Genomic DNA, 27,108 nt, shown 5'->3' on the forward strand with positions numbered 1-27,108 from the left:
GGATTGGGTGTATGACTGGGATTGGGGATATGACTGTGATTGGAGATGTTACTGGGATTATGAATGTTACTGGGAATGGAGGTGTTACTGGGATTGGAGTTGTTACTGGGATTGTGGGTGTGATGGGGATTGGGGGTGTTACTAGCATTGGAGAAATTAATGGGTTTGGGGGTGTTACTGGGATTGGGGGTGTTATTGCGCCTGGAGATGTTACTGGGATAGGAGGTGTTTCTTGGATTGGAGATGTTACTGGGATCGTGGGTGTTACTGGGATTGAGGGTGTTACTAGGATTGGAGATGTGACTGGGTTTGCGGGTGTTACTGGAATTGGAGATGATACTGGGATTGTGGGTGTGACTGGGATTGGGGATATGACTGTGATTGGAGGTGTTACTGGGATTGTGAATGTTACTGGGAATGGAGGTGTTACTGGGATTGGAGGTGTGACTGGGATTTGTGGTGTGACTGGGATTGGGGGTGTGACTGGTATTGAGAGTGTGACTGGGATTAGGGGTGTAACTGGGATTGGGAGTGTGACTGGGATTGGGGGGTGTTACTCCGCCTGGAGATGTTACAGGGATTGGAGGTGTTTCTGGGATTGGAGGTGTTACTGGGATTGGGGGTATTACTGGGATTGGAGTTGTTACTGGGATTGTGGGTGTTACTGAGATTTGTTACTAGGATTGGAGATGTGACTGGGATTGGAGGTGTTACTGTGATTTGAGATGTTACTGTGATTTGACATTTACTAGGATCGGCGATGTTACTGGGATTGGAGGTGTTTCTGGAATTGGAGATGTTACTGGGATTGGGGGTGTTACTGCGACTGGAGGTGTTACTGGAATTGGAGGTGTTTCTGGGATTGGAGATGTTACTGGGATTGAGGATGTTACTGGGATTGGAGGTGTTACTGGGATTGCAGATGTTACTGGGAGTGAGAGTGTTACTGGGATTCGAGATGATTCTGGGATTGGAGATGTTACTGGGATTGGGGGTGTTACTGGGATTGGGGTGTTACTATGATTAGAGGCATTACTGTTTTTGGAGGTGTTACTGGGTTAGGGTGTATTACTGGAATTGGAGATGATACTGGGATTGGAGATGTTACTAGGATTGTGGGAGTTACTGGGATTGGGGGTGTGACTGGGATATGAGATGTTACTGGGATTGGAGGTGTTACTGGGATTGAAGATGTTACTGGGCGTGGGAGTGTTACTGGGATTCGAGATGATACTGGGATTGGAGATATTACTGGGATTGGGGTGTCACTAGGATTGGAGACATTATTGGGTTTGGAGGTGTTACTGTGTTTGGGGGTGTTACTGGAATTGGAGATGATACTGTGATGGGTGGTGTGACTGGGATTGGGGCTATGATTGTGATTGGAGATGTTACTGGGAATGGAGGTGCTACTGGGATTGGAGTTGTTACTGGGATTGTGGGTGTTACTGGGATTGAGGGTGTTACTAGGATTGGAGATGTGACTGGGATTGGAGGTGTTACTGTGATTGGAGATGTTACTGTGATTTGACATTTACTGGGATCGGCGATGTTACTGGGATTGGAGGTGTTTCTGGGATTGGAGATGTTACTGGGATTGGGGGTGTTACTGGGATTGGAGTTGTTACTGGGATTGTGGGTGTTACTGGGTTTGAGGGTGTTACTAGGATTGGAGATGTGACTGGGTTTGCGGGTGTTACTGGAATTGGAGATGATACTGGGATTGCGGGTGTGACTGGGATTGGGGATATGACTGTGATTGGAGATGTTACTGGGATTGTGAATGTTACTGGGAATGGAGGTGTTACTGGGATTGAAGGTGTGACTGGAATTTGTGGTGTGACTGGGATTGGGTGTGTGACTGGTATTGAGAGTGTTACTGGGATTGGGGGTGTTACTGGGATTGGGAGTGTTACTGGATTTGAGGGTGTGATTGGGATTGGAGATATTACTGAGTTTGGGAGAGTGACTGGGATTGGGGGTGTGACAGAAATGGCGGTCTGTCTGGGATTGGGGGTGTTACTGGAATTGGGGGGTGTTACTGCGCCTGGAGATTTTACTGGGATTGGAGGTGTTTCTAGGATTGGAGATGTTACTGGGATTGGGGGTGTTACTGGGATTGAGGGTGTTACTAGGATTGGAGATTTTACTTGGATTGTGGGTGTTACCGGGATTGGGGTGTTACTATGATTGGAGACATTACTGTGTTTGGAGGTGTTACTGGGTTAGGGTGTGTTGCTGGAATTGGAGATGATACTGGGATTGGAGATGTTACTGGGATTGTGGGTGTTACTGGAATTGGGGGTGTGATTAGGATTGGGGATATGACTGTGATTGGAGATGTTGCTGGGATTGTGAATGTTACTGGGAATGGAGGTGTTACTGGGATTGGAGATGTTACTGGGAGTGGGGGTGTTACTGGGATATGAGATGTTATTGGGATTGGAGGTGTGACTGGGATTTGGGGTGTGACTGGGATTTGGGGTGTTCTTGGGATTGGGGTTGTGACTGGTATTGAGAGTGTTACTGGGATTGGGGGTGTTACTGGGATTGGGAGTGTGAATGGGATTGGATGTGTTACTGAGTTTGGGGGAGTGACTGGGATTGGGGATGTGACAGGAATGGCGGTGTGTCTGGGAATGGGGGTGTTGCTGGGATTGGGGGTGTTACTGCGACTGGAGATGTTACTGGGATTGGAGGTGTTTCTGGGATTGGAGATGTTACTGGGAGTGGGGGTGTTACTGGGATATGAGATGTTATTGGGATTGGAGGTGTTACTGGGATTGAAGATTTTACTGGGAGTGGGAGTGTTATAGGGATTGGTGATGATACTGTGATTGGAAATGTTAGTGGGAGTGGAAATGTTACTGGGATTGGGAGTGTCACTGGGATTGTGGGTGTTACTGGGATTGAGTGTGTTATTAGGATTGGAGATGTGACTGGGATTGGAGTTGTTACTGGGATTGGCGGTGTTACTGGGATATGCAATGGTACTGGGATTGGAGGTGTTACTGGGATTGAAGATGTTACTGGGAGTGGGAGTGTTACTGGGATTCGAGATGATACTGGGATTGGAGATGTAACTGGGATTGGGGGTGTTACTGGGATTGGGGGTGTGACTTGGATTGGGGATGTTACTAGCATTGGAGACATTACTGGGTTTGAGGGTGTTACTGGGTTTGGGGGTGTTACTGGAATTGGAGATGATACTGTGATTGGGGGTGTTACTGCGACTGGAGATGTTACTGGGATTGGAGATGTTATTGGGATTAGGGGTGTTACTAGGATTGGAGATGTTACTGGGATTGGAGTTGTTACTGGGATTGTGGGTGTTACTGGGATTGAGGGTGTTACTAGGATTGGAGATGTGACTGGGATGGGAGGTGTTACTGTAATTTGAGATGTTACTGTAATGGACGATGTTACTGTGATTGGTGGTGTTACTGGGATATGAGATGTTACTGGGATTGGAGGTGTTACTGGGATTGATGATGTACTGGGAGTGGGAGTGTTACTGGGATTTGAGATGATTCTGGGATTGGAGATGTTACTGGGATTGGGGGTGTTACTGGGATTGGGGGTGTGACTGGGATTGGGGTGTTACTAGGATTGGAGATGTGACTGGGATTGGAGGTGTTACTGTGATTGGAGATGTTACTGGGATTGGCGATGTTACTGGGATATGAGATATTACTGGGATTGGAGATGTTACTGGGATTGGAGGTGTTACTGGGAATGAAGATGTTACTGGGAGTGGGAGTGTTCCTGGGATTCAAGATGATACTGGGATTGGAGGTGTTCCTGGGACTGGGGGTGTTACTGGGATTGAAGATGTTACTGGGATTGGAGGTGTTACTGGGATTGAAGATGTTACTGGGAGTGGGAGTGTTCCTGGGATTCGAGATGATACTGGGATTGGAAATGTCACTGGGATTGTGGCTGTTACTGTGATTGGGGATGTTACTGTGATTGGAGATGTTACTGGGATTAGTAGTGTTACTGTGATTGGAGATGCTACTATGATTGGAGATGTTACTGGGATTGGCGGTGTTACTGGGATTGAAGATGTTACTGGGAGTGGGAGTGTTACTGGGATTTGAGATGATACTGGGATTGGAGGTGTTCCTGGGATTGGGGGTGTTACTGGGATATGAGATGTTACTGGGATTGGAGGTGTTACTGGGATTGAAGATGTTACTAGGAGTGGGAGTGTTACTGGGATTCGAGATGAAACTGGGATTGGAGATGTAACTGGGGTTGGGGGTGTTCCTGGGATTGGGGGTGTGACTGGGATTGGGGATGTTACTGGGATTGGCGGTGTTACTGGGATTGAAGATGTTACTGGGAGTGGGAGTGTTACTGGGATTAGAGATGAAACTGGGATTGGAGATGTTACTGGGATTGGCGGTGTTACTGGAATACGAGATGTTACTGGGATTGGAGGTGTTACTTGGATTGGAAGTGTTACTGGGATTCAAGATGATACTGGGATTGGAGATGTTACTGGGATTGGAGATGATATTAGGATCGGCGGTGTTACTGGGATTTGAGATGTTACTGGGATTGGAGGTGTTACTGGGATTGGAGATGATACTGGGATCGGCGGTGTTACTGAGATACGAGATGTTACTGGGATATGAGATGTTACTGGGATATGAGGTGTTACTGGGATTGAAGATGTTACTGGGAGTTCGAGTATTATTGGGATTGGAGATGATACTGTGATTGGAGATGTTACTGGGTTATGAGATGTTACTGGGATTGGAAGTATTACTGAGATTGAAGATGTTACGGGAGTGGGAGTGTTACTGGGATTCGAGATGATACTGGGATTGGAGATGTTACTGGGATTGGGGGTGTTACTGGGATTGGGGGTGTGACTGGGATTGGGGGTGTTACTAGCATTGGAGACATTACTGGGTTTGGGGGTGTTACTGAGATTGGGGGTGTTACTGGGATTGGAGATGTTACTGGGTTTGGGGGTGTTACTGGGTTTGGGGTGTTACTGGAATTGGAGGTGTGACTGGGATTGGGGATATGACTGGGATTGGCAATGTTACTGGGATTGGGGGTGTTACTGGGATTGGAGACGATACTGGGATTGGAGACGTTACTGAGTTTGGGGGTGTTACTGGGATTGGAGATGGTACTAGGATTGGAGATGTTACTGGGATTGGAGATGTTACTGGGATTGGGGGTGTGTCTGGGATTGGAGATGATACTGGGATTGGAGATGCTACTGGGATTGGAGGTGTTACTGGGATTGGAGGTGTTACTGGGATTGGAGATGTTTCTAGGATTGGAGGTATTACTGGGATTTGAAACATTACTGGGATTTGAGATGCTACTGGGATTGTCAATGTTACTGGAATTGGTGTTGTTACTGGGATTGGAGATGTTACTGGGATTGGTGTTGTTACTGGGATACAAGATGTTACTGGGATTGGAGGTGTTACTGGGATTGAACTTGTTACTGGGAGTGGGAGTGTTACTGGGATTCAAGATGATACTGGGATTGGAGATGTTACTGGGATTGGAGATGATACTGGGATCGGCGATGTTACTGGGATGCGAGATGTTACTGGGATTGGAGGTGTTACTGAGATTGGCGATGTTACTTGGATTGGAGATGATACTGGGATTGGCGGTGTTACTGGGATATGCGATGTTACTGGGATTGGAGGTGTTACTGAGATTGAAGATGTTACTGGGAGTGGGAGTGTTATAGGGATTTGAGATGATACTGGGATTGGAGATGTTACTGGGATTGAGGGTGTTACTGGGATTGGGGGTGTGACTGGGATTGGGGGTGTTACTAGTATTGGAGACATTACTAGGTTTGGGGATGTTACTGAGATTGGGCGTGTTACTGGGATTGGAGATGTTACTGGATTTGGGGGTGTTACTGGGTTTGGGGTGTTACTGGAATTGGAGATGATACTGGGATTGGGGGTGTGACTGGGATTGGGGATATGACTGGGATTGGCAATGTTACTGGGATTGGGGGTGTTACTGGGATTGGAGATGATACTGGGATTGGAGACGTTACTGAGTTTGGGGGTGTTACTGGGATTGGAGATGGTACTGGGATTGGAGATGATATTATGATTGGAGATGTTACTGGGATTGGAGATGTTTCTAAGATTGGAGGTATTACTGGGATTTGAAACCTTACTGGGATTTGAGAAGCTACTGGGATTGTCAATGTTACTGGGACTTGTGTTGATACTGGGATTGGAGATGTTACTGGGATTGGTGTTGTTACTGGGATTGGAGGTATTACTGGGATTTGAAACATTACTGGGATTTGAGATGCTACTGGGATTGTCAATGTTACTGGAATTGGTGTTGTTACTGGGATTGGAGATGTTACTGGGATTGGTGTTGTTACTGGGATACAAGATGTTACTGGGATTGGAGGTGTTACTGGGATTGAACTTGTTACTGGGAGTGGGAGTGTTACTGGGATTCAAGATGATACTGGGATTGGAGATGTTACTGGGATTGGAGATTATACTGGGATCGGCGATGTTACTGGGATTGGAGGTGTTACTGAGATTGGCGATGTTACTTGGATTGGAGATGATACTGGGATTGGCGGTGTTACTGGGATATGCGATGTTACTGGGATTGGAGGTGTTACTGAGATTGAAGATGTTACTGGGAGTGGGAGTGTTATAGGGATTTGAGATGATACTGGGATTGGAGATGTTACTGGGATTGAGGGTGTTACTGGGATTGGGGGTGTGACTGGGATTGGGGGTGTTACTAGCATTGGAGACATTACTAGGTTTGGGGATGTTACTGAGATTGGGCGTGTTACTGGGATTGGAGATGTTACTGGATTTGGGGGTGTTACTGGGTTTGGGGTGTTACTGGAATTGGAGATGATACTGGGATTGGGGGTGTGACTGGGATTGGGGATATGACTGGGATTGGCAATGTTACTGGGATTGGGGGTGTTACTGGGATTGGAGATGATACTGGGATTGGAGATGTTACTGAGTTTGGGGGTGTTACTGGGATACAAAATGTTATTGGGATTGGAGGTGTTTCTGGGATATGAGATGTTACTGTGATTGGAGATATTACTGAGTTTGGGGGTGTTACTGGGATTGGAGATGGTACTGGGATTGGAGATGATATTATGATTGGAGATGTTACTGGGATTGGAGATGTTTCTAAGATTGGAGGTATTACTGGGATTTGAAACCTTACTGGGATTTGAGAAGCTACTGGGATTGTCAATGTTACTGGGACTGGTGTTGATACTGGGATTGGAGATGTTACTGGGATTGGTGTTGTTACTGGGATTGGTGGTGTTACTGGGATACGAGATGTTACTGGGATTGGCGGTGTTACTGGGATACAAGATGTTTTTGTGATTGGAGGTGTTACTGGGATTGAACTTGTTACTGGGAGTGGGTGTGTAACTGGGATTCGAGATGATACTGGGATTGGAGATGTTACTGGGATTGGAGACGATACTGGGATCGGCGGTGTTACTGGGATGCGAGATGTTACTAGGTTTGGAGGTATTACTGGGATTGGAGATGATACTGGAATCGGCGGTATTACTGGGATATGAAATGTTACTGGGATTGGAGATGTTACTGGAATTGAAGATGATACTGGGATTGGAGATGTTGCTGGGATTGGAGATTTTGCTGGGATTGGGAGTGTTACTGGGATTGAGGGTGTTACTAGGATTGGAGATGTGACTATGATTGCATAAGTTACTGTGATTGGAGATGTTACTGGGATGGATGGTGTTACTGGGATACGAGATATTACTGGGATACGAGATGTTACTGGAATTGGAGATTTACTGGGATTAAAGATGTTACTGGGAGTGGGAGTGTTACTGGGATTTAAGATGATACTGGGATTGGAGATGTCACTGGGATTGGGGTATTACTGGGATTGGGGGTGTGACTGGGGTTGGGGGTTTTACTGAGATTGGAGATGTTACTGGGATTGGAGATGTTACTGGGATTGGGAGTGTTACTGGGATTGGAGATGATACTGGGATTGGAGATGTTACTGGGATTGGGGGTGTTACTGGGATTGGAGATGTTACTGGGATTGGATGTGTTACTGGAATTGAAGATGATACTGGGATTGGAGATGTTGCTGGGATTGGAGATTTTGCTGGGATTGGGAGTGTTACTGGGATTGAGGGTGTTACTAGGATTGGAGATGTGACTATGATTGCATAAGTTACTGTGATTGGAGATGTTACTGGGATGGATGGTGTTACTGGGATACGAGATATTACTGGGATACGAGATGTTACTGGAATTGGAGATTTACTGGGATTAAAGATGTTACTGGGAGTGGGAGTGTTACTGGGATTTAAGATGATACTGGGATTGGAGATGTCACTGGGATTGGGGTATTACTGGGATTGGGGGTGTGACTGGGGTTGGGGGTTTTACTGAGATTGGAGATGTTACTGGGATTGGAGATGTTACTGGGATTGGGAGTGTTACTGGGATTGGAGATGATACTGGGATTGGAGATGTTACTGGGATTGGGGGTGTTACTGGGATTGGAGATGTTACTGGGATTGGAGATGTTACTGGAATTGAAGATGATACTGGGATTGGAGATGTTGCTGGGATTGGAGATTTTGCTGGGATTGGGAGTGTTACTGGGATTGAGGGTGTTACTAGGATTGGAGATGTGACTATGATTGCATAAGTTACTGTGATTGGAGATGTTACTGGGATGGATGGTGTTACTGGGATACGAGATATTACTGGGATACGAGATGTTACTGGAATTGGAGATTTACTGGGATTAAAGATGTTACTGGGAGTGGGAGTGTTACTGGGATTTAAGATGATACTGGGATTGGAGATGTCACTGGGATTGGGGTATTACTGGGATTGGGGGTGTGACTGGGGTTGGGGGTTTTACTGAGATTGGAGATGTTACTGGGATTGGAGATGTTACTGGGATTGGGAGTGTTACTGGGATTGGAGATGATACTGGGATTGGAGATGTTACTGGGATTGGGGGTGTTACTGGGATTGGAGATGTTACTGGGATTGGATGTGTTACTGGGATTGGAGGTGTTACTGGGATTTGAAACAATACTGGGTTTGGAGATGCTACTGGGATTGTAAATGTTACTGGGATTCGAGATGTTAGTGGGATTGGGGTGTTGCTGAGATTGGCGACGTTTCTAGGATTGGAAACGTTTCTAGGTGTTACTGGGATTGATGGCGTGACTGGGATTGGGGGCGTGACTGTAATTGGGTTTGTTACTGAGTTTGGGGGTGTTATTGGTGTTGGAGGTGTTACTGGGATACGAGATGTCACTGTAAGAGACAGGCAGGGTGTGGAAGGCAAGGGCAGGGGTTGGCTCTCAATAGTGTGACTGGGATTAGGTGTGTTATTGGGATTAGGTTTGTTATTGGGTTTGGGGTTTTTACTGAGATTGGGTTTGTTACTGGGATTGGGTTTGTTACTGGGATTGGAGATATTACTGGGATTCGGGGTGTTACTTGGATTGGGAGAAAGTGAGGACTGCAGATGCTGGAGTACCAGAGTTGAAAAATGTGGTGCTGGAAAAACACAGCAGTCCAGGCAGCATCCGAGGAGCAGGTGATTTGACGTTTCGGGCATAAGCCCTTCTTCAGGAAGCCTGAAGAAGGGCTTATGCCCGAAACGTCAAATCTCCTGCTCCTCGGATGCTGCCTGGCCTGCTGTGTTTTTCCAGCACCACATTTTTCAACTCTGTTACTGGGATTAGGTTTGTTACTGGGTTTGGGGATGTTACTGGGATTGGATTTGTTACTGGGTTGGAGATGTTACTGGGTTTGGGGATGTTACTGGGATTGTGTATGTTACTAGGACTGGGTTTGTTACTGGGATTGGCGATGTTACTGGGTTTGGGAGTGTTACTGGGATTGTGTATGTTACTGGGACTGGGTTTGTTACTGGGATTGGAGATGTTACTGGGTTGGAGATGTTACTGGGTTTGGGGATGTTACTGGGATTGTGTATTTACTGGGACTGGGTTTGTTACTGGGATTGGAGATGTTACTGGGTTTGGGGGTGTGAGTAGTATTGAGTTTTTTTACTGGGATTGGAGGTGTGAGTGGGATTAGGTTTTTTTAATGGGGTTAGGGGTGTTACTGGGATTGGAGATGTTACTGGGTTTGGGAGTGTGAGTGGGATTGCCTTTTTATTTACTGGGATTGGGGGTGTGAGTGGGATTGGAGATGTTACCAGGAGAGACAGGCTGGGTGTAGAGTGCCTCTCAATAGCCACCCAGCTGTGCTATATTCAGTCCCTAAATCATATACAACATCCTGCCTTTCTCAAACTGTGAGCCTTCCAACACTGGTTCACCAGGTGGCTAAGTCACCTCTTTCTTGCTTAACATGGATTCAAAGTAATTGCAGCCCATGTGGATTTTAATTAAACCCCTAAGTGATAATTAGTTAACTACTTGAGGGCCTCAGTTTGTGGAAGTGAGTGCGTGCGGACTGTTGATCTAAGATCTTCCTATGGAAGAGACAGGAAGTGGGCAGGATTCTGTGATAATACCAGCTGTTCTAACGAGTTACCTTCTTGTTTCCAAAATCAGGGTTTCACTCATTGTGGGCATGGTCAGTATGAAGAGCATATTGCTCATATCCAGCTGGGCTGGTGCAAAAATACTATGTTGCCTGATATGGTAGCTACTGAGAAAGCTGATGAACATCTACACAGACAATCAGAAACATGACATGAAATGATGGATTACCACAAAGCTTAGTGAAGCAAGAGAACATTTGATTGTATTAATGAGTCAATCTAACTTGCGTGTGGAGCAAATATGGAGCTGTTATTGTTTTAAGAGTCAACTTCTGAAGAAATTATGTTGTGGTACGGCCCAGATTCCAGACCAGGAAAACCTGTATCTTTACGACAGTGACATGATGTCTTAAAATGCGATGTACCAGTATAAACGTACCCTTCCTACGTTCAGTCATGATCTCTGTAGAATGGAGTCAGTGCGGCACCTGGAGTTAGCTATGCGTGTATTGCAATGTACAGCAACATAGGTAAGTACAAAACCCAAACTTGTATCACCTTATGATATTGCAACCATGAAAATAGTACAGAAACTTCTCGACATCATTTTCAGTTTCTCAAAAAGCTGACTCTTTGTGGTATATGTTAATATGGACTAACATTTGAAAAATCACAAACCACATCATGGTGGCAATAATTGGGCATAAACAGTTAATAATGGCAACTGTGACATTTACTGGTGGCAGTAAAGTCATGTTAAAAGCTGCAAAGGTGACAGCAGTTGTGATAAGTATTTTTCTATTAGTCACACATCAACCTGTCTGAGTTCAGAGCTGAAGTTACAATTACAACCAAAACTAAAGGATACAAACCTGTACTGAAGCACATTGGTTCAGCCACTTTTGGAATACTGCAATCGGTTCTGGTCTCCCTGCTGTAGGAAGGATGTTGCGAAACTTCAAAGGGTTCAAAAAAGATTTACGAGGATGCTGCCAGGTTGGAGCTACAGAGAGAGGCTGAATAGGCTGGGACTATTTTCTCTAAAGTGTCAGAGGCTGAGGTTATAGAGATTTATAAAATCATGAGGGGCATGGATAGAGTGAATAGCCAATGTCTTTTCCCTGGGGTAGGGGAGTCCAAAACCAGAGGGCATAGTTTTAAGTTGAGAGGGGAAAGATTTAAACGGAACCTAAGGGGCAACTTTTTCACGCAGAGGGTGGTACGTGTATGGAATGAGCTGCCAGAGGACCTGGTAGAGGCTGGTACAATTACAGCATTTAAAAGGCATTTGGATTGGTATATGAACAGGAAGGGTTTGGAGGGAAACAGGCCAAATGGTAGCAAATCCAACAGGATTTGTTTAGGATATCTGGTCGACATGGACGAGTTGGACTGAAAGGTCTGTTTCCCTGCTGTACATCTCAATCACTCTAATGTGACTCCCTCTCTCTCTCTCTCTCTCTCTCTCTGTGTGTCTCACTTTCTGTCAAAAAATGGCAGTTTGTAACAGGCCCAGGACAGCACTGATCAAAATGAAAGGTATATGAAAGATAGTGAAGAACAGCCCTGATCCTGGAACAAAGCCCAGGAAACAACCACAAAACATATTTTCTATATTGGAGAAGCCTGACTATTCCCAGGTGCTGATCAATTCGACCACTGTCTTTCCTAAGACAGCATTAAAAAACACATTGTCAACGCTATTTCTTCTTTTTTGCTACAAATATCAATAACAGACACAAACCTGCAAACCTTTGAAAGGGCAATGACATTTAGGAATGATGATCATAGTAGAGAAAAAAGAAGAGAATTGAGCAGAAAATTTAAAAACAAACAGGCAAGGCAATGCTGATTCTAATGGTGTGGGTGGAAAGAGCATAAAGTTACACAGGAAAGGTGAGTGGCAAACATCTCATCATGGAGTGGAAACCTATTAATAGGCAAGACTTCAGTTCAATAAATAAAGAACGTCCCTTTACAGATCAGCAGATAACTGATAAAGAATGACAGACAGCATGTCAAACCTAACAGAATTTGCTGGAAAAGCTCAGCAGGTCTGACAGCATCTGTGGAGAGAAATCAGAGTTAACGTTTCAGGTTGAGTGACCCTTCCTCGGAACCCTTCCGGTTCTGAGGAAGGGTGCTGCTCTTCCTCACGGATGCTGCCAGAGCTGCTGAGCTTTACCAGTGATTTCTGGTTTATCCAACAGATTAATCTGAAATCACAAGCTTTCAAAGCATTGCCCCTTTGTCATGTCAACACTCCAAAACCTAGTGATTTCAAAGAAACCTGTTGGACTGTAACCTGGTGTTGTGTAACTTCAGACCTTGTCCACCCCAGTCCAACACCGGCTCCTCCACACCAAAGATGGAGGGCTAACACTGAAACCAAAGTCAGGTTTTACCCAATATTGATGAGCATTGTTCTTATAAATGTAAAAACAACATTCAAACCGATGGCTTCTTCTCCTCAAATAATATGTATCCTGTTATGTTTCATTTATTATGTGGTCACATATTATGCATACCCAAGAAATATTCTGTACAGAAATTAATATTTATCCAACTTTTAGAGATTTTCATGTATCTAGTTCTTAGCGTAGAAAAACAGCTTATTATCTCTCATCTTGCCTGAGACTTGTTATTTTAATCCTGTGTATTCTGGATCTATACACACAGACAAAAACAAATAGGCTGCTTACAATTTACTTAATTGAATAAAGAAAGATGATCTTGCTTTTGTGTACCACCTTATCACATCTCTTAGGACATTTTAAAACAAGTCCCATCCCACGAATTGCATTGGAATTACAGTTAGGGTAAACATAGCAATGTTCCTTAAAGTTACAATTTATATCTAAATGTCTTGCACTTGTGTATATTCCATTATAAATTCCTGTATCTATATTCATAATGGAAAGTCTAATTACAATCTGTCACTTATTATGGACTCGGCCAGACCACTCAAAACATTCTTAAGCAGGCAGCCCAGACCGTAACTCTGCAATTTGTTTCGGTAAGTGTACAGTGAAAATTACCCGGAGTAAGTTAGCGAGGTTGACTATCAGGTTTTAAAACAGACCAAAATTTATTCACAAAATTACACAATGAGACACAAAGAACAGAATAAAGAACCCCTACAGAACTCAGTCTATCCAAACTAGACTCAATTATGCTGTTCCAAATCTACGCAACATTTCCAATATGCAAACATCCTCAATTAACAGTAAAAGGTAGAACAAATGCTTACAGGTTGAAGTTAGAAGGGCAGAAGGAGAGAGAGAGAGAGAGAGAGAGTTTGTTTCCACACAGCTCACTATTGAACTCTGAACTAGTTCTGGACTGAACTACTCAACTAGAGAGCTGACCGCTCCCCTTTCATTATACCGGTCACTTCTAAAACATGACCACTTTGGCCTGAAGTCTCATGTGTTTATATATAAACAAAAAGCCTCTCAAATCCTTTTCATCAGAGCCCATTCCGTTTACAACCCCTCTGAGAAAAATCAAGGACACAGTATCCTTGAGAAAAGAAACGGCTTTTAGAATAAAGGGAACAGCTTTGTGACACAGTGAAGGGAATAAAGTTCCTTGTTTGGATTTCTGTCTCTCCAAAAGGGTAGAGGTTAGGTGAATTGTTCATGGTGAAATTGTCCATAATATCAAGGGATGTACAAGCTAGGTGGATTAGTTGTGATAAATGTGGGGTTACAGGGATAGAGTAATGGGCTGGGTGTATGCGGGATGCTCTTTGAAGGGTTGGTGCAGATTCAATGGGCAGAATGGCCTCTTTCTACACTATAGGGATTCTATGGTTCATCAACCTCCATTGCAGAGAACTCCAAAGATCCAACGAGCTACACTATTCTATCTTGCCAACTAGAGCAGGATCTTTCTCATGGGCTTGTAAACAATCATCAAGCTGAAATGTTGTCAGACACCCACTCAGTGTGGGAAATATCATTCCTTGGTGATTTCCCCAGAGTGGCAATTAATGGTACAGAATGAGATTTCTGTCCAATTAGAGACAGTGCAAATTGCAAGGTCCATTCCAGGTCACTGGTTTGACAGCAGCAGCAGCAATGTGCAGTAGAAGGGAAATTAGGAAGATAACATGTCAAGATGTATGTGCCTTCTCTCCAATATTTTTTATTTTTGAAGAAAATGGCTTTTGTATTCAGATTACTACTGTGGGAGAGTGGAGAAGGAACCTATCCAGAGGGTGGTCTCTGGTTGGTGAAACACCCAAGAGAAAGGGGGGGTCTTCAGTCCTGTCAGAAGCACTTGCTCCCTGTGCCGGCACTGGATGTCCACTTCAGGGAGTCCTGTGGGGTCCTGGATGCTGGCTGCCAAATCCTAATGCCTTTGATTGATTGGCTTTAAGTGGCTCTTAAACCATTAGACCATAAGAAATATGAACAGAAGTTGGCCATTCGGCCCTTCAAGCCATCTCCAACATTCAATAGGATCATGGCTGATCATAGTGGACATTCCTCACCTCCACTTTCTTGCCCTTTCTTGCCCTATCTTTGTAACCATCAAGTCCTCTAATAATCAATAAACTATTTGAGTATGGAACCTGCAGCACCCGGTAACATCTCTAATTATTCACCCTCCCCAAACCGACATCACAGAATGTGCAACCCAATTCACATTTTGTTCATTCACCATCTGCCACTCTGGGAAATCACATGATTTTAAAAAAACATTTCGATAAATACCTAAAAAGTAACATTTGGAGGGATATGGGCCAGGAGCAGGCAGGTGGGACTAGTTTAGTTTGGGATTATGTTTGGAATGGACTGGTTGGACTGAAGGGTCTGTTTCCATTCTGTATAAGAACATACGAACATCAGAACTAGGAGCAGGAGTAGGCCATCTGACCCTTCGAGCCTGCTCTGCCAATTAATAAGATCATGGCTGATCTTTAATCATGGACTCAGCTCCACTTATAAGACCATAAGACCATAAGACATAGGAGTGGAAGTAAGGCCATTCGGCCCATCGAGTCCACTCCGCCATTCAATCATGGCTGATGCGCATTTCAGCTCCACTTACCAGCGTTCTCCCCGTAGCCCTTAATTCCACTAGACAACAAGAATCTATCAATCTCGGCCTTGAAGACATTTAGCGTCCCGGCTTCCACTGCACTCCGTGGCAATGAATTCCACAGGCCCACCACTCTCTGGCTGAAGAAATGTCTCCGCATTTCTGTTCTGAAATGACCCCCACTAATTCTAAGGCTGTGTCCACGGGTCCTAGTCTCCTCGTCTAACGGAAACAATTTCCTAGCATCCACCTTTTCCAAGCCATGTATTATTTTGTACGTCTCTATTAAGTCTCCCTTACCTGCGTTTTCACCATATCAAAAGAGTATCTGCCTTAGCTTTAAAAGCAATTACTGAAGTAGCATCAACTACTTCCTTGGCCAAGGAATTCCATCGATTAACAACCCTCGGGGGCAAGAAATTCCTTCTCAGTTCAGGTCTAAACCTGCTTCCTCTAATCATGAGGCCTAGTCCTCTTGTCCTAGTCTCACCTGTCAGTGGAAACATCCTCTCTAATTCTATTTTATCAATTCCCTTCATACTTTTACATGTTTCTGTAAGACCGCCCCTCATTCTTCTAAATTCCAATGAATATAATCCCAGTCTACTCGGTCTCTCCTCATAAGCCAATCCCCTCGACTCTGGAATCAACCTAGTGAACCTCCTCTGCACCCCCTCCTGTGCCAGAACATCCTTTCTCAAGTAAGGACACCAAATCTGTACACAGTACTCCAGGTGTGGCCTCACCAGCTCCCTGTACAGCTGCAATATAACCTCCCTGCTTTTAAACTCAAGCCCTTTATTAATGAAGGACAAAATTCCATTTGCCTTCCTAATTACTTGTTGTACCTGCAGACCAACTTTCTGTTTTTCATGCGCAAAGACACCCAGGTTCCTCTGCATAGCAGCATGCTGCAACTTTTTATCATTCAAGTAATAATCTATTTTACTGTTACTTCTACTAAAATGGATGACTTCACATTTACTAACATTGTATTCCATCTGCCAGACCTTTGCCCACTCACTCAATGTATCTATGTTCCACTGCAAAGTTTCACAGTCCTCTGCACACTTTGCTCTGCCATTCATCTTAGTGTTGTCGGTGAATTTTGACACCATACACGTGGACCCAACTCCAAATTATCTATATAAATTGTAAATAATTGTGGTCCCAACACTGATCCCTAAGGCACACCACTAGTCACTAATTGCCAGCCAGAATAGCACTCATTTATCCCCCACTCTTTGCTTCCTGTCAGTCAACCAATCCTCCATCCACGCTAATACTCTACCCCTAACACCCATACATCCTTATCTTATGCAGCAGCCTCATGTGCGGCACTTTGCCAAAGACCTTTTTGGAAATTGTCAAAGGCCTTTTAGAAATAAAGGAAATGACTCTATGGGTATGTACAAAATATATTCCATTGCAAAGTTACCACCCCAAATGGCTTTACACAGTTGTCACCCCAGTTGATATACTATGGCAGCTATAACTGGGACAGTATCCTTTTATGTTTTGAGCCTTTGCAAAGCCTTAGAAAATGGTACAGCACATAGTCCTAGGCTTAGGAACATGAGACCTGCAAACCTTTGATCATGGACTATTCTTTCCACGGGAAGACTAACATGTTTTGAACAAACCAACGAATGTCTTTCATCTTGTTGATGCCCCCACCACAACATTCTGCTGGATTGTCTGTTTGGAAATCTTCCCGTGTACTACTCTCTACATGGCGTTGGATTAGAGCCATGGACTCCCTCGATAGTTAGACTTCCTCGATAGTTAGACTCCCTCGATAGTTAGACTCCCTTGATAGTTAGACAGCCCTGTAACAATAACACTCACACAGTACAGTTCCAGTGCAGTCAATTCATATAGTTTTCTTCCATGCCAGAGGTCAGTTCTGGCTTCTAGTTATAATTTTTGTGCTATCTCTTGGAACTGCAACTCGATCTCTGTATAAGTTGGTATTGAAACTACATTCTTTCTTTGTATGTAACTATGACCCCAACTCTCTCTGTTATATAAATATACATGAACAGCCTTGAAGCTGGAAATCTATATTCATCGTAGAACATAGCCTCTGGATCTGTATTTCTGTGACTCTAAGATCAAAACCTTCCTAATGTGAAGTCTATATGCTCTGATCAAGAAGGAGAATAAGTTTCACCGGTGATTCCTCTTGCTGTAAAATTTGAACTGGAAAACCATAACTGATGAAGTGAGGAAGTTTAAGAAAACAAGTTTAATGCTGATTCCATGGTATGGTACTGTTTGATCCAGCTGCTTGTATTAAAAGGAGATGGAAATTCAAATAGGTTTTATTTTCCATTCAATGTACTTTCCAATCCTCTGTATTAACTGAAATATATATTTTTGTTTTACCCTGTTTTCTAATTTGCTGCATTAACTAAAATATATATTTACATTTTACCATGTTCCTCTAGTCTCTGTGTTAATTAAAATGTATATCTTGGTTTCACTCTATTCCTGAATTTTCCATATTAACTAAAATCTATATTTTGTTTTATTATATTCTAGCTTTGTAATGTTTTGTACTTTATTTCTACAAGTGACATTATTTTTAATACAACTGCAATGTTAATTTTTAACTTTATTTCTTTATTTTTAATGTTTGCTAAATTTCTTTCAGCAAAATTTCTTTTGCCCATTTCCCCCCAGCTCCAGCTCTGCTGCTGCTGCTGCTGGCTTCTCATTGGGAAACCTTTCTTGGGATCTCAGTTAATAGGTGCTTTTCATTCTGAGCAGACCAATCACATAAGCAGATGTCGCAGGAAAGCGTGGCCATTAATTTCCTTTATGTTCCTGTGCAGTTCCAGCAGCAATGATAGTTATTGGCAACACAGTAGTAAAAAGATCGCACTACACAATTGGGAGAAAGTGAGGACTGCAGATGCTGGAGATCAGAGCCGAGAGTGTGGTGCTGGAAAAGCACAGCACAGCAACGTCGATTCTCCTGCTCCATGGATGCTGCCTGATCTGCTGTGCTTTTCCAGCATCACATGCGCTACACAATCAGCCAATTTTATTGCCATAACTTTCATGGGCTATTCAAACATAATGGGTTTAATTTGTGTTTTTCTATGTTGTTTGCAGGATAGTGACCTGATGACCTTTAATATCTCCATGCATCGCTCGTGGTGGAGGGAACATGGACCAGGTTGTGTGCGGAAGGAACTGACTGCAGCAGCCAGTAAAAGCCAAGATGATCGCACTTATATCTCAGTGACAGGCTGCATTGTTGACTTTCAGTATCTTGAGGTTATTCACAGCTCCTTCCAAATACTACTGTCAGTAAGTAGATTCATGGTGCATGCTGGGACCCACACCCCTACCCGATCATGAGCTATTGCAAGTCTCATTCATGCCTTTTCTATCCCTACACTTGGTTATTCCAGTGCTCTCCTCACCAGAATTCTTTCTTCCACCCACCATGAATTGGACTCTATTTGAGCCTCTGCTATTCTTATCCTAAACTGCAGCAAATATCTTTCAACCAACATCCCTGTGCCCACTGGCCAGGGTTAGCTCCCAGTCTTGCAACCTCTCAATTTCGGAACATTTTTCAATTATTCGTCCCTGCGTCTCTGTGTGATGTTCACCAGCCTTTCAAATATAATGCTAACTTTTAACATTATTTCTTTATTTCTCTACTTCTACTAATAACAATGGTAATGCTTTCCTTTAACTTTGTTTATCAATGTTACTACTTGAACCTTCGTTCCTAGGAAGGCGCTATGTGTGGTGGCATTAGACACATTTCACTATACTCCTGTACTTGAGTACATGTGACAATAAAGCTTAAATCAAATCAACTCCCCAGGATCTCCAGACTAGTCCAACCGTGACCTCTTGTGCGTTTTCTTTTTAATTCACTCATGGGATGTTGGCTGGGCCCAACATTTCTTGCCCGTCCCTAGTTGCCCCATGAGAAGGTGGGGGTGAGCTGCCTTCTTGAACCGCTGCAGTCCATGTGCTGTGGGTAGACCCACAATGTCCTAAAGGAGGGAATTCCAGGATTTTGACCCAGCCACAGTGAAGGAACGGCGATATATTTCCAAGTCAGGATGGTGAGTGGCTAGGAGAGGTGGTGTTCCCATGTATCTACTGCCCTTGTCCTTTGATCGTGATTTCAGCTGTCTTGTCTCATAGCCCTGGAATATCACCCCAAGTCCCTCTTCTCCCTTCTCAAATGCTCCTTAAAAGCATTTTGACCAGTTATTGGTCATAAGCCCTAATATCTCTTCACATAACTCAGTGTCAAAGGTTGTTTGATTGGTATTCTCCTATCAATGCCTTGGGATATTTTAATGTGTGATATATAAATGCTTGTTTTTGTTGTTGTCTGTACCCGTGCACCAAAGAAAACTCTCCTTACATGCATTTGGCATCCAATGGCAGTTCACTTCCTCGGGAAATATCATATTTTACAGTAAAGTAGATAATTATATTTCATTCCGAACATGATTTTACTGGATGTAAGTTTGCTCACTGAGCTGGAAGGTTTGTTTTCAGACATTTCGTCACCATCAGTGAGCCCCCAGTGGTATGGCCCGCTTTTTATTTATGTGTTTAGGTTTCCTTGGGTTAGTGATGTTATTTCCTGTGGTGATGTCATTTCCTGTTATTTTTCTCAAGGGATGATTAATGGGATCTAAATCAATGTGTTTGTTGATAGAGTTCCATGCTTTTACTTGTTAAGATTTGTTAAAAGTTTTGTATAAATCTATACCATAAGTAGGAATTTTCTCAGCATAGGACACTGGTGAGTAAAATCACTTGTTACAAACTCTGAGGACTACCTTGAAATCAAGCAGTGTACTATTTGATACAAATGGAGTGCAAATTCCATCACAACAAATTTCACATCCATCAGTGTGTTTATTTTTCATTTCATCAGATATTTCATTCCTGACAAAGACACTATTGATTGCCCATGTCTCATTGTTCTTGCCAGGTGATGGTGTCAGGTGAGCTACCCTCCTAACCTATGGCAGTATAGTTGGTGTTGGTATACCCTCAGTATAACCACTAAGGATGTTCCAACATTTTGACCCAGTGACAATGAAGGAATGATGATGCATTTCCAAATCAGGATCGAGAGTGGATTACAAAGGAACTTGGAGCTGGTGGAGGTTCCCATGGACCTGGTGCTGTCGAAGGAGACTTGATGAGTTACTGCCATGAATTTTCTTAAATAGTCTGCACACTTGCCACTATACACCGGTGATGGAGGGGCTGCTGGTTTAAGATGGTGGACGGGATGCAGATCAATCTGTTCCAGTGATGTTGGAGCTATATTACAGAATCATAGAATCCCTACAGTGTGAAAGCAGGCCGTTCAGCCCATTGAGTCCATACAACCCATCCAAACAGCATCCTACCCAGACCCACATCTCTACCCTATCCCTGTAACCCTATACTTCCCATGGCCAACCCACCTAGCCTGCACATCCCTGGACACTACAGGGCAATTTAGCATGGCCAATCTATCTAACCTGCACATCTTTGGACTGTGGGAGGAAACTGGAGCACCTGGAGGAAACCCACACAGACACAGGGACAATGTGCAAACTCCATCTATACATATTAACCAGGCAATTGGAGAGCAATCATCACCCTCCTGACTTGTGCTTTGACGATGATGATCAGGCTTTGGAGGGTCAACGAGTGAGTTACTCACTGCCGAATCCCCAACCTATGGCCTGCTCTCCTAACCACAGAATTCATTTCATTAATACAGTCCAGTTTGTGGGATATTGCTGGCAAGAGACTCAGCAATGGTAATGCTATTGAATGTCAAAGGGATGTTCATTGCCTGACTCTTGTTAATTGTCATTTATCAATCCAAGCCAGAAGGTTGTCCAGGTCTAACTACATATACATATAGAGCATTTTCAATGTCTGAGGAGCTGTGAGTGGTGCTGTGCATTGTGCAATCATCAGCAAATATCCCACTTCTGACATTATATTGAGTGGAAGTTCATTGATGTTGCGGATGGAGATGATTTGAGTTGAGCCATTATATTTCTGCATCAGAGCTCTTATGGTACAGTGGTAGTGTCCATAACTCTAGGCCAGAAAGCCTGGATTCAAGACCACAAATTGGAGTAACAACATCTCATCTTCCGCCTGGGCAGCCTATAGCCCAGAGGACTCAATATTGAGTTCTCCAATTTCAAATAGCCTCGCTTCCCATCCCCTGATTCCCTTCCCAGTCTCTCCCACTCCCTTCCATTCCTCTGATTGACCATTCCTCCCATTGACCAACCAGATCGTACCCTCTACCTGTGTTCACCTATCCCTACCTCACCACCATGCTCCCCCCTCAAACCTTTCCCATCACCCCCACTTTATCTGCAGCTCCCCCTACAACCCTCCCCCCCTCTCCCCCCCCTCCCCCCCCCATCCTGAAGAAGGGTTACACCTGAAACATTGACTTCTCCACCTCCTGATGCTGCCTGGCTTGCTGTGTTCTTCCAGCCTCCTGCCTGTCTACTTTGAGTTCAAGTTCAACTGCCCAAAACATGCAGGAGCTGCAGATGTTGGATTCTGTCCTGAAAACAATAAATGCTGGAGATCACAGTGGGACTGACAGCATCCATGAGAGAGAGCAAGCTCACGTCAGCTCTGATGAAGAGTCATCTGGACCCAATCTAGTCCCACCTGCCAGCACCCGGCCCATATCCCTCCAAATCCTTCCTATTCATATACCCATCCAAATGCCTTTTAAATGTTGCAATTGTACCAGCCTCCACCACTTTCTCTGGCAGCTCATTCCATACACATTCCACTCTCTGCATGAAAATGTTGCCCCTTAGGTCTCTTTTTTATCTTTTCCCTCTCACCCAAAACCTAGTTCTGGACTCTCCCACCCCAAGGAAAAGACTTTGTCTATTTATCCTATCCATGCCCCTCATGATTTTATAAACCTCTATAAGGTCACCCCTCAGCCTCCGATGCTCCAGGGAAAACAGCCCAGCTTATTCAACCTCTCACTATAGCTCAGATCCTCCAATCCTGACAACATCCTTGTAAATCTTTTCTGAACCCTTTCAATTTCACAACATCTTTCGATAGGAATTGCACACAATATTCCAACAGTGGCCTAACCAATGTTCTGTACAGCCGCCAAATGACCTCCCAACTCCTGTACTCAATACTCTGACCAATTAAGGAAGGCATACCAAACGCCTTCTTCACTATCCTATCTACCTGCGACTCCACCTTCAAGGAGCTATGAACCTGCACTCCAAGGTCTTTGTTCAGCAACACTCCCTAGGACCTTACCATTAAGTGTATAAGTTCTGCTAAGATTTGCTTTCCCAAAATGCAAAACCTCAATTTTACGCAACATAAAAGAAGCAGAAACAAGCACTATTTTTTACCAGTATCCACCATGTCCAAGCATTTATGCACAAATAAAATGATATAAGCCCATTAACACGAGTTGAACAGTATTTGTATACATGTAGTTCTGTTATAATGTGCACTTTGTCAACGTGTATTTGCTGTGATGTGATTGACAAATTGGGGACGCTGTTTCTAAAGTGCAAACTTTTAAAACATGTGTTGGCTGTAACGTGATTACATCACTAACACTTTAAGCTCTATTTCTAAAGCACGATTTTTCTATAACATGGGGTTGCACAAGAATGCAACCATCACATTATAGAAGAATTGATTGGACTTAAATACTAAGGTCAGAAGTCACATAACATCAGGTTAGAGTCCAACAAGTTTATTTGAAATCAAAGTTTTCAGAGCACTGTTCCTTCGTCACGCTCCGAAAGCTTGTGATTTCAAATAAACCTGTTGGACTATAACCTGGTGTTGTGTGACATCTGAACTTGTTCACCCCCCATCCAACACCAGCACCTCCATATTATGGATCCTAAATGTTAAAGTAGATGTAATATCTGGGTTTCTTGCTGTCCATAATCATTTATAATGAACGTGAGAACAATAACATGATAGCAGCTCTGGATATGAAATTATATTCATGAACAATTTATCAGTTTGGCCATGGACTGCCTAAAGGACTGCCTTAATGTATCCATTCAGAATTTATTGAGCACAGAAGAGAGGGATGCTCAATTATTTTAGCTCAATTACATACTTTAATAAATACTACTGGTGAATACAACAATCAGCCCACAGAAAACCCTTAAAGTACTAAATAAATACATCAAGCTGCACGGCTTGTCTCTAGTAAACTGCTTAAATGTTACTGATCCCTAAAAACTGTTGCAAAGTGCAAGATAATATTGTAGAGTTGATTCAGTATTGGGGACAGATCATCACAGCTCACTAGTTGTAATAATTCAAGCAACATAAATTTATGAGATGCATACATAGGGTTGACGGTCAGAATCTTTCTCCCAGAGTTGAAATGTCTAATACTAGGGTGCATGGATTTAAGGTGAGAGGGGGAAAGTTCAAAGGGGCAGGTTTTTAACACAGAGAGTGGTAAGAGTGTGGAACACCTTGCCGGGGTTGGCGGTGGAGGCAGATACATTAGGGGCATTTAAGGGACTTTTAGATAAACACATGAATATGCAAGGAACAGAGGAGTATGGACCAAGGGCAGGCAGAAGGGGTTCATTTAATTTGTCTGGCACAACATTGTGGGCCGAAGGGCCTGTTCCTGTACTGTACTGTTCTATGTTCTCCAACTCAATGTTCTAACAGTATTAGGGGCTTTACACTGATACTGGCTTAGTTTAAACTACAGAGCTTGGATCTCTATGTTTCCTTTGATCACAAACAACAAGGTTTATGATTCCACTGTTGGTATAAGATATGTTTGTTTTAGTGATCAAAGATGAAACAAAATCAATATGAGGAAAAACTAAACGAGCATCAGAGTTAAAGCCGTATTTGTAATTTCCATGAAAGATCCAGTAGAACCTTCTGACAATAAATATTCTGGTAACAAAAAGAGAAGTTGCTGGAGAAACTCAGCAGGTCTTGCAGCATCTGTGGAGAGAAAGCAGAGTTAACATTCACTTAGTTTCTCCAGTAATTTCTGATTTTGTTTCAGATTTCCAGTATCTGCACCTCTTTGTTATATTTAAGTATTCTGTTAATCTATGTTTGCTATTAGCAGATCAACACTCCCTCTGGTCCTGTTAAGATTACAAAGACAGTTTTGGGTAGTTTCCAAAACATCCTGGGACAGCAGGATAGGATATACAGCTGAGAAACAGACCATGTGGCCCAACCTGTCCATGCTAAATGTTTATTCTTCATTCAGACCTCCTGCTATCTTTTCAAATCTAAATCCACCATCATAACCAAGGGGTCACTTCTCCATCATTTGCTTATCCCCTTTCACCTCACACACAGATCCATACTATTTGTTCCAATGCTGCCTGTGACAATGAATCCAACTTTCCAATCAATTTTTTTTTTGGATGAAGATGATCTTTCTGAATTTCCTGTTGGTGTTTTTGGTGACTATCTTATTTCATGGTCTGCAGTTATGCTTTTTCCCTCTAGAGTAAACAGTCTTAATGTATCCAGGATGTCACAACATTTTATAATTTTAAACATTTCTATCAGACCACCTCACTGTTTTCAAATGGAAGAGCCTTGGAATAACCCTACAGCACCCCAAATGGACCATGTACCCCAGAGATTGGAAAGATTGTTCCTTTGACTTCAGAGCAATCAAGTGTCTCCAGCTGAACCATGCTTGCACAGTGTCCAACAGTTGGACAATAAGCCTGAGTGTGCTAAGAGATATATTAACAACTGATTTAGGATTGTCAATCCGTTTTAGGATTGTCAATCCGTCTCAGCGTTGTGCACATCCACGTGCAGGAAGCTACACAAGTTAATACACAGAAACTTATTCTTCACAGCCATTGCAAACATTGTGTCCTTTTTTACTTAACAAAAGAGGCAACATGATTACACTGGTTCTTTCCTCAGGACAATGCCTTGACCAATCAGAATCACCCTTTCTGGCTTAAACTTAATCAAGGCATGGCAGTTAACTGGTAGTCATTATCAACTGGTTCCTTTTACCAGAGTCCACATGGCAACCAGTCAGGACTCTCTTCATTCAGTGTAAAGTGTTGTTCTCCTTTATACCAGTATTCTGCTGACTGACCTGGAAAGCCTCAGCAAAACTAGTGATTTCTCATCAGTACAGTTTTGTATTTATTTACACATCTAAAACATCTACACTGTTCTTAAGAGGATACCTGCTTTCTTGACTCACAAATTCAAAACTTGGGGAAGGACCTTGGCCTGTCTTTGCCCGAGACTGAGAACCTTTCTTGTGCATGGACTGATCCTATCTTTGACCTTCAATTGAATTTTCCTTTTCATCAAACGCATCTGTCTAAGTCTGATGCAGATCTGACCAGCTTTCAGTCTCAACTTGTATTGGAGTAATCTTTAAAATCTACTCACTGGACTTAGGTATCGCTGGCTGGGCCAACATTTATTGCCTGTCCCTATTTGCTCTTGAGAAGGGTGGGGGTGAGCCAGGTATGTACAAGAACCACATAATTTTACTACTCTCTCTGGCAGCTACTTTAGCTTTTTTTGATTATTCTATTTTACCTTAGCCTCCTGGTTCAGCTTTAGACCTTGATCTAGCTCTCAGTCTAATGATGTTTTCCTTTCTGCTAAATGTACTGTCACCAGTGAAAACCAGATTTTGGGTTGTCTAAGAAACAGTTCAGCTGGAATAATAGTGTTAGTGGAGTGGGGTGTGTTACAATAAATAAATAAATCGCCAATTTGCAATTCAATGACATCTGACATTCCTTTCCGTTTGTACTTGTTTTTATTTAACAAGAGCACAGTTAATAATTTATACAGTACAATCTGCTGCTCTATTTCAAACTGCAGGCTATGGTGGAACTGGAATCAGCTTTAGTCCACTCACTCTCATAACATTCGAAAAGCCTCTGAACAAAATCGAGGTCAGTTGTCAGACACAATTTCCTCTGGAAACCCATAAGCAGCAATCATCTATAAAATATCTCTAATGTTTTGCTGTTTATTTTACGATTTATTTGAAACAGCTCAACCCAATTTGAATAGCTTCTTGTTTATACATTTGTTTATGAGATATGAGTGTAGCTGGCTCAGCCAACATTTTATTGTCCTGTCGCTGGTTGCCCTTGAGAAGGTCGGGGTGAGCTACCATCTTGAACCACTATAGGCCATGTGCTGTAGGTAGACCCACAATGCCCTTACGGAGGGATTTCCTACTCTGTGTGGAAAGGCAGCACATATGGCTTAATATTTTGGAAACATTATCATATGTAAGTAACTTAAGACCCTCCAATTCACTCTAACACAACCTGAATGCTTTGTTGCACTACATTGTCCAAAATCACAGAACTTCCTTCCTCAAGCGTTTGGTCAATACGTACAATAAGATTGATAAATGTGGCATAAACTTATTTTAATAATAATTAGTGAATTTTGAGAAGATTTGTAGCTCAGGTTCAGGTTCTGGAAGTAGGTTTGCTCGCTGAGCTG

General features: G+C 43.2%; 1 protein-coding gene across 2 annotated transcripts in view; it reads left to right on the forward strand.

The window, feature by feature from the left end:
* Positions 1-27,108, forward strand: part of LOC122549455 (sodium/potassium-transporting ATPase subunit beta-1-interacting protein 3-like) — a 480,426-nt gene that overhangs the window by 395,598 nt on the left and 57,720 nt on the right. For both annotated transcript variants that reach the window (XM_043689301.2, XM_043689300.2), the window contains exon 4: positions 18,700-18,897. In XM_043689301.2, coding sequence (XP_043545236.2) covers positions 18,700-18,897 — 198 coding nt within the window. The remainder of the gene's footprint in view (positions 1-18,699; positions 18,898-27,108) is intronic.

The sequence above is a fragment of the Chiloscyllium plagiosum genome, unplaced genomic scaffold (genome assembly GCF_037043375.1).
Source record: "Chiloscyllium plagiosum isolate Xiang-an unplaced genomic scaffold, Cpla_swu_hap1 HiC_scaffold_4, whole genome shotgun sequence".
NCBI classification, from domain to species: domain Eukaryota; kingdom Metazoa; phylum Chordata; class Chondrichthyes; order Orectolobiformes; family Hemiscylliidae; genus Chiloscyllium; species Chiloscyllium plagiosum.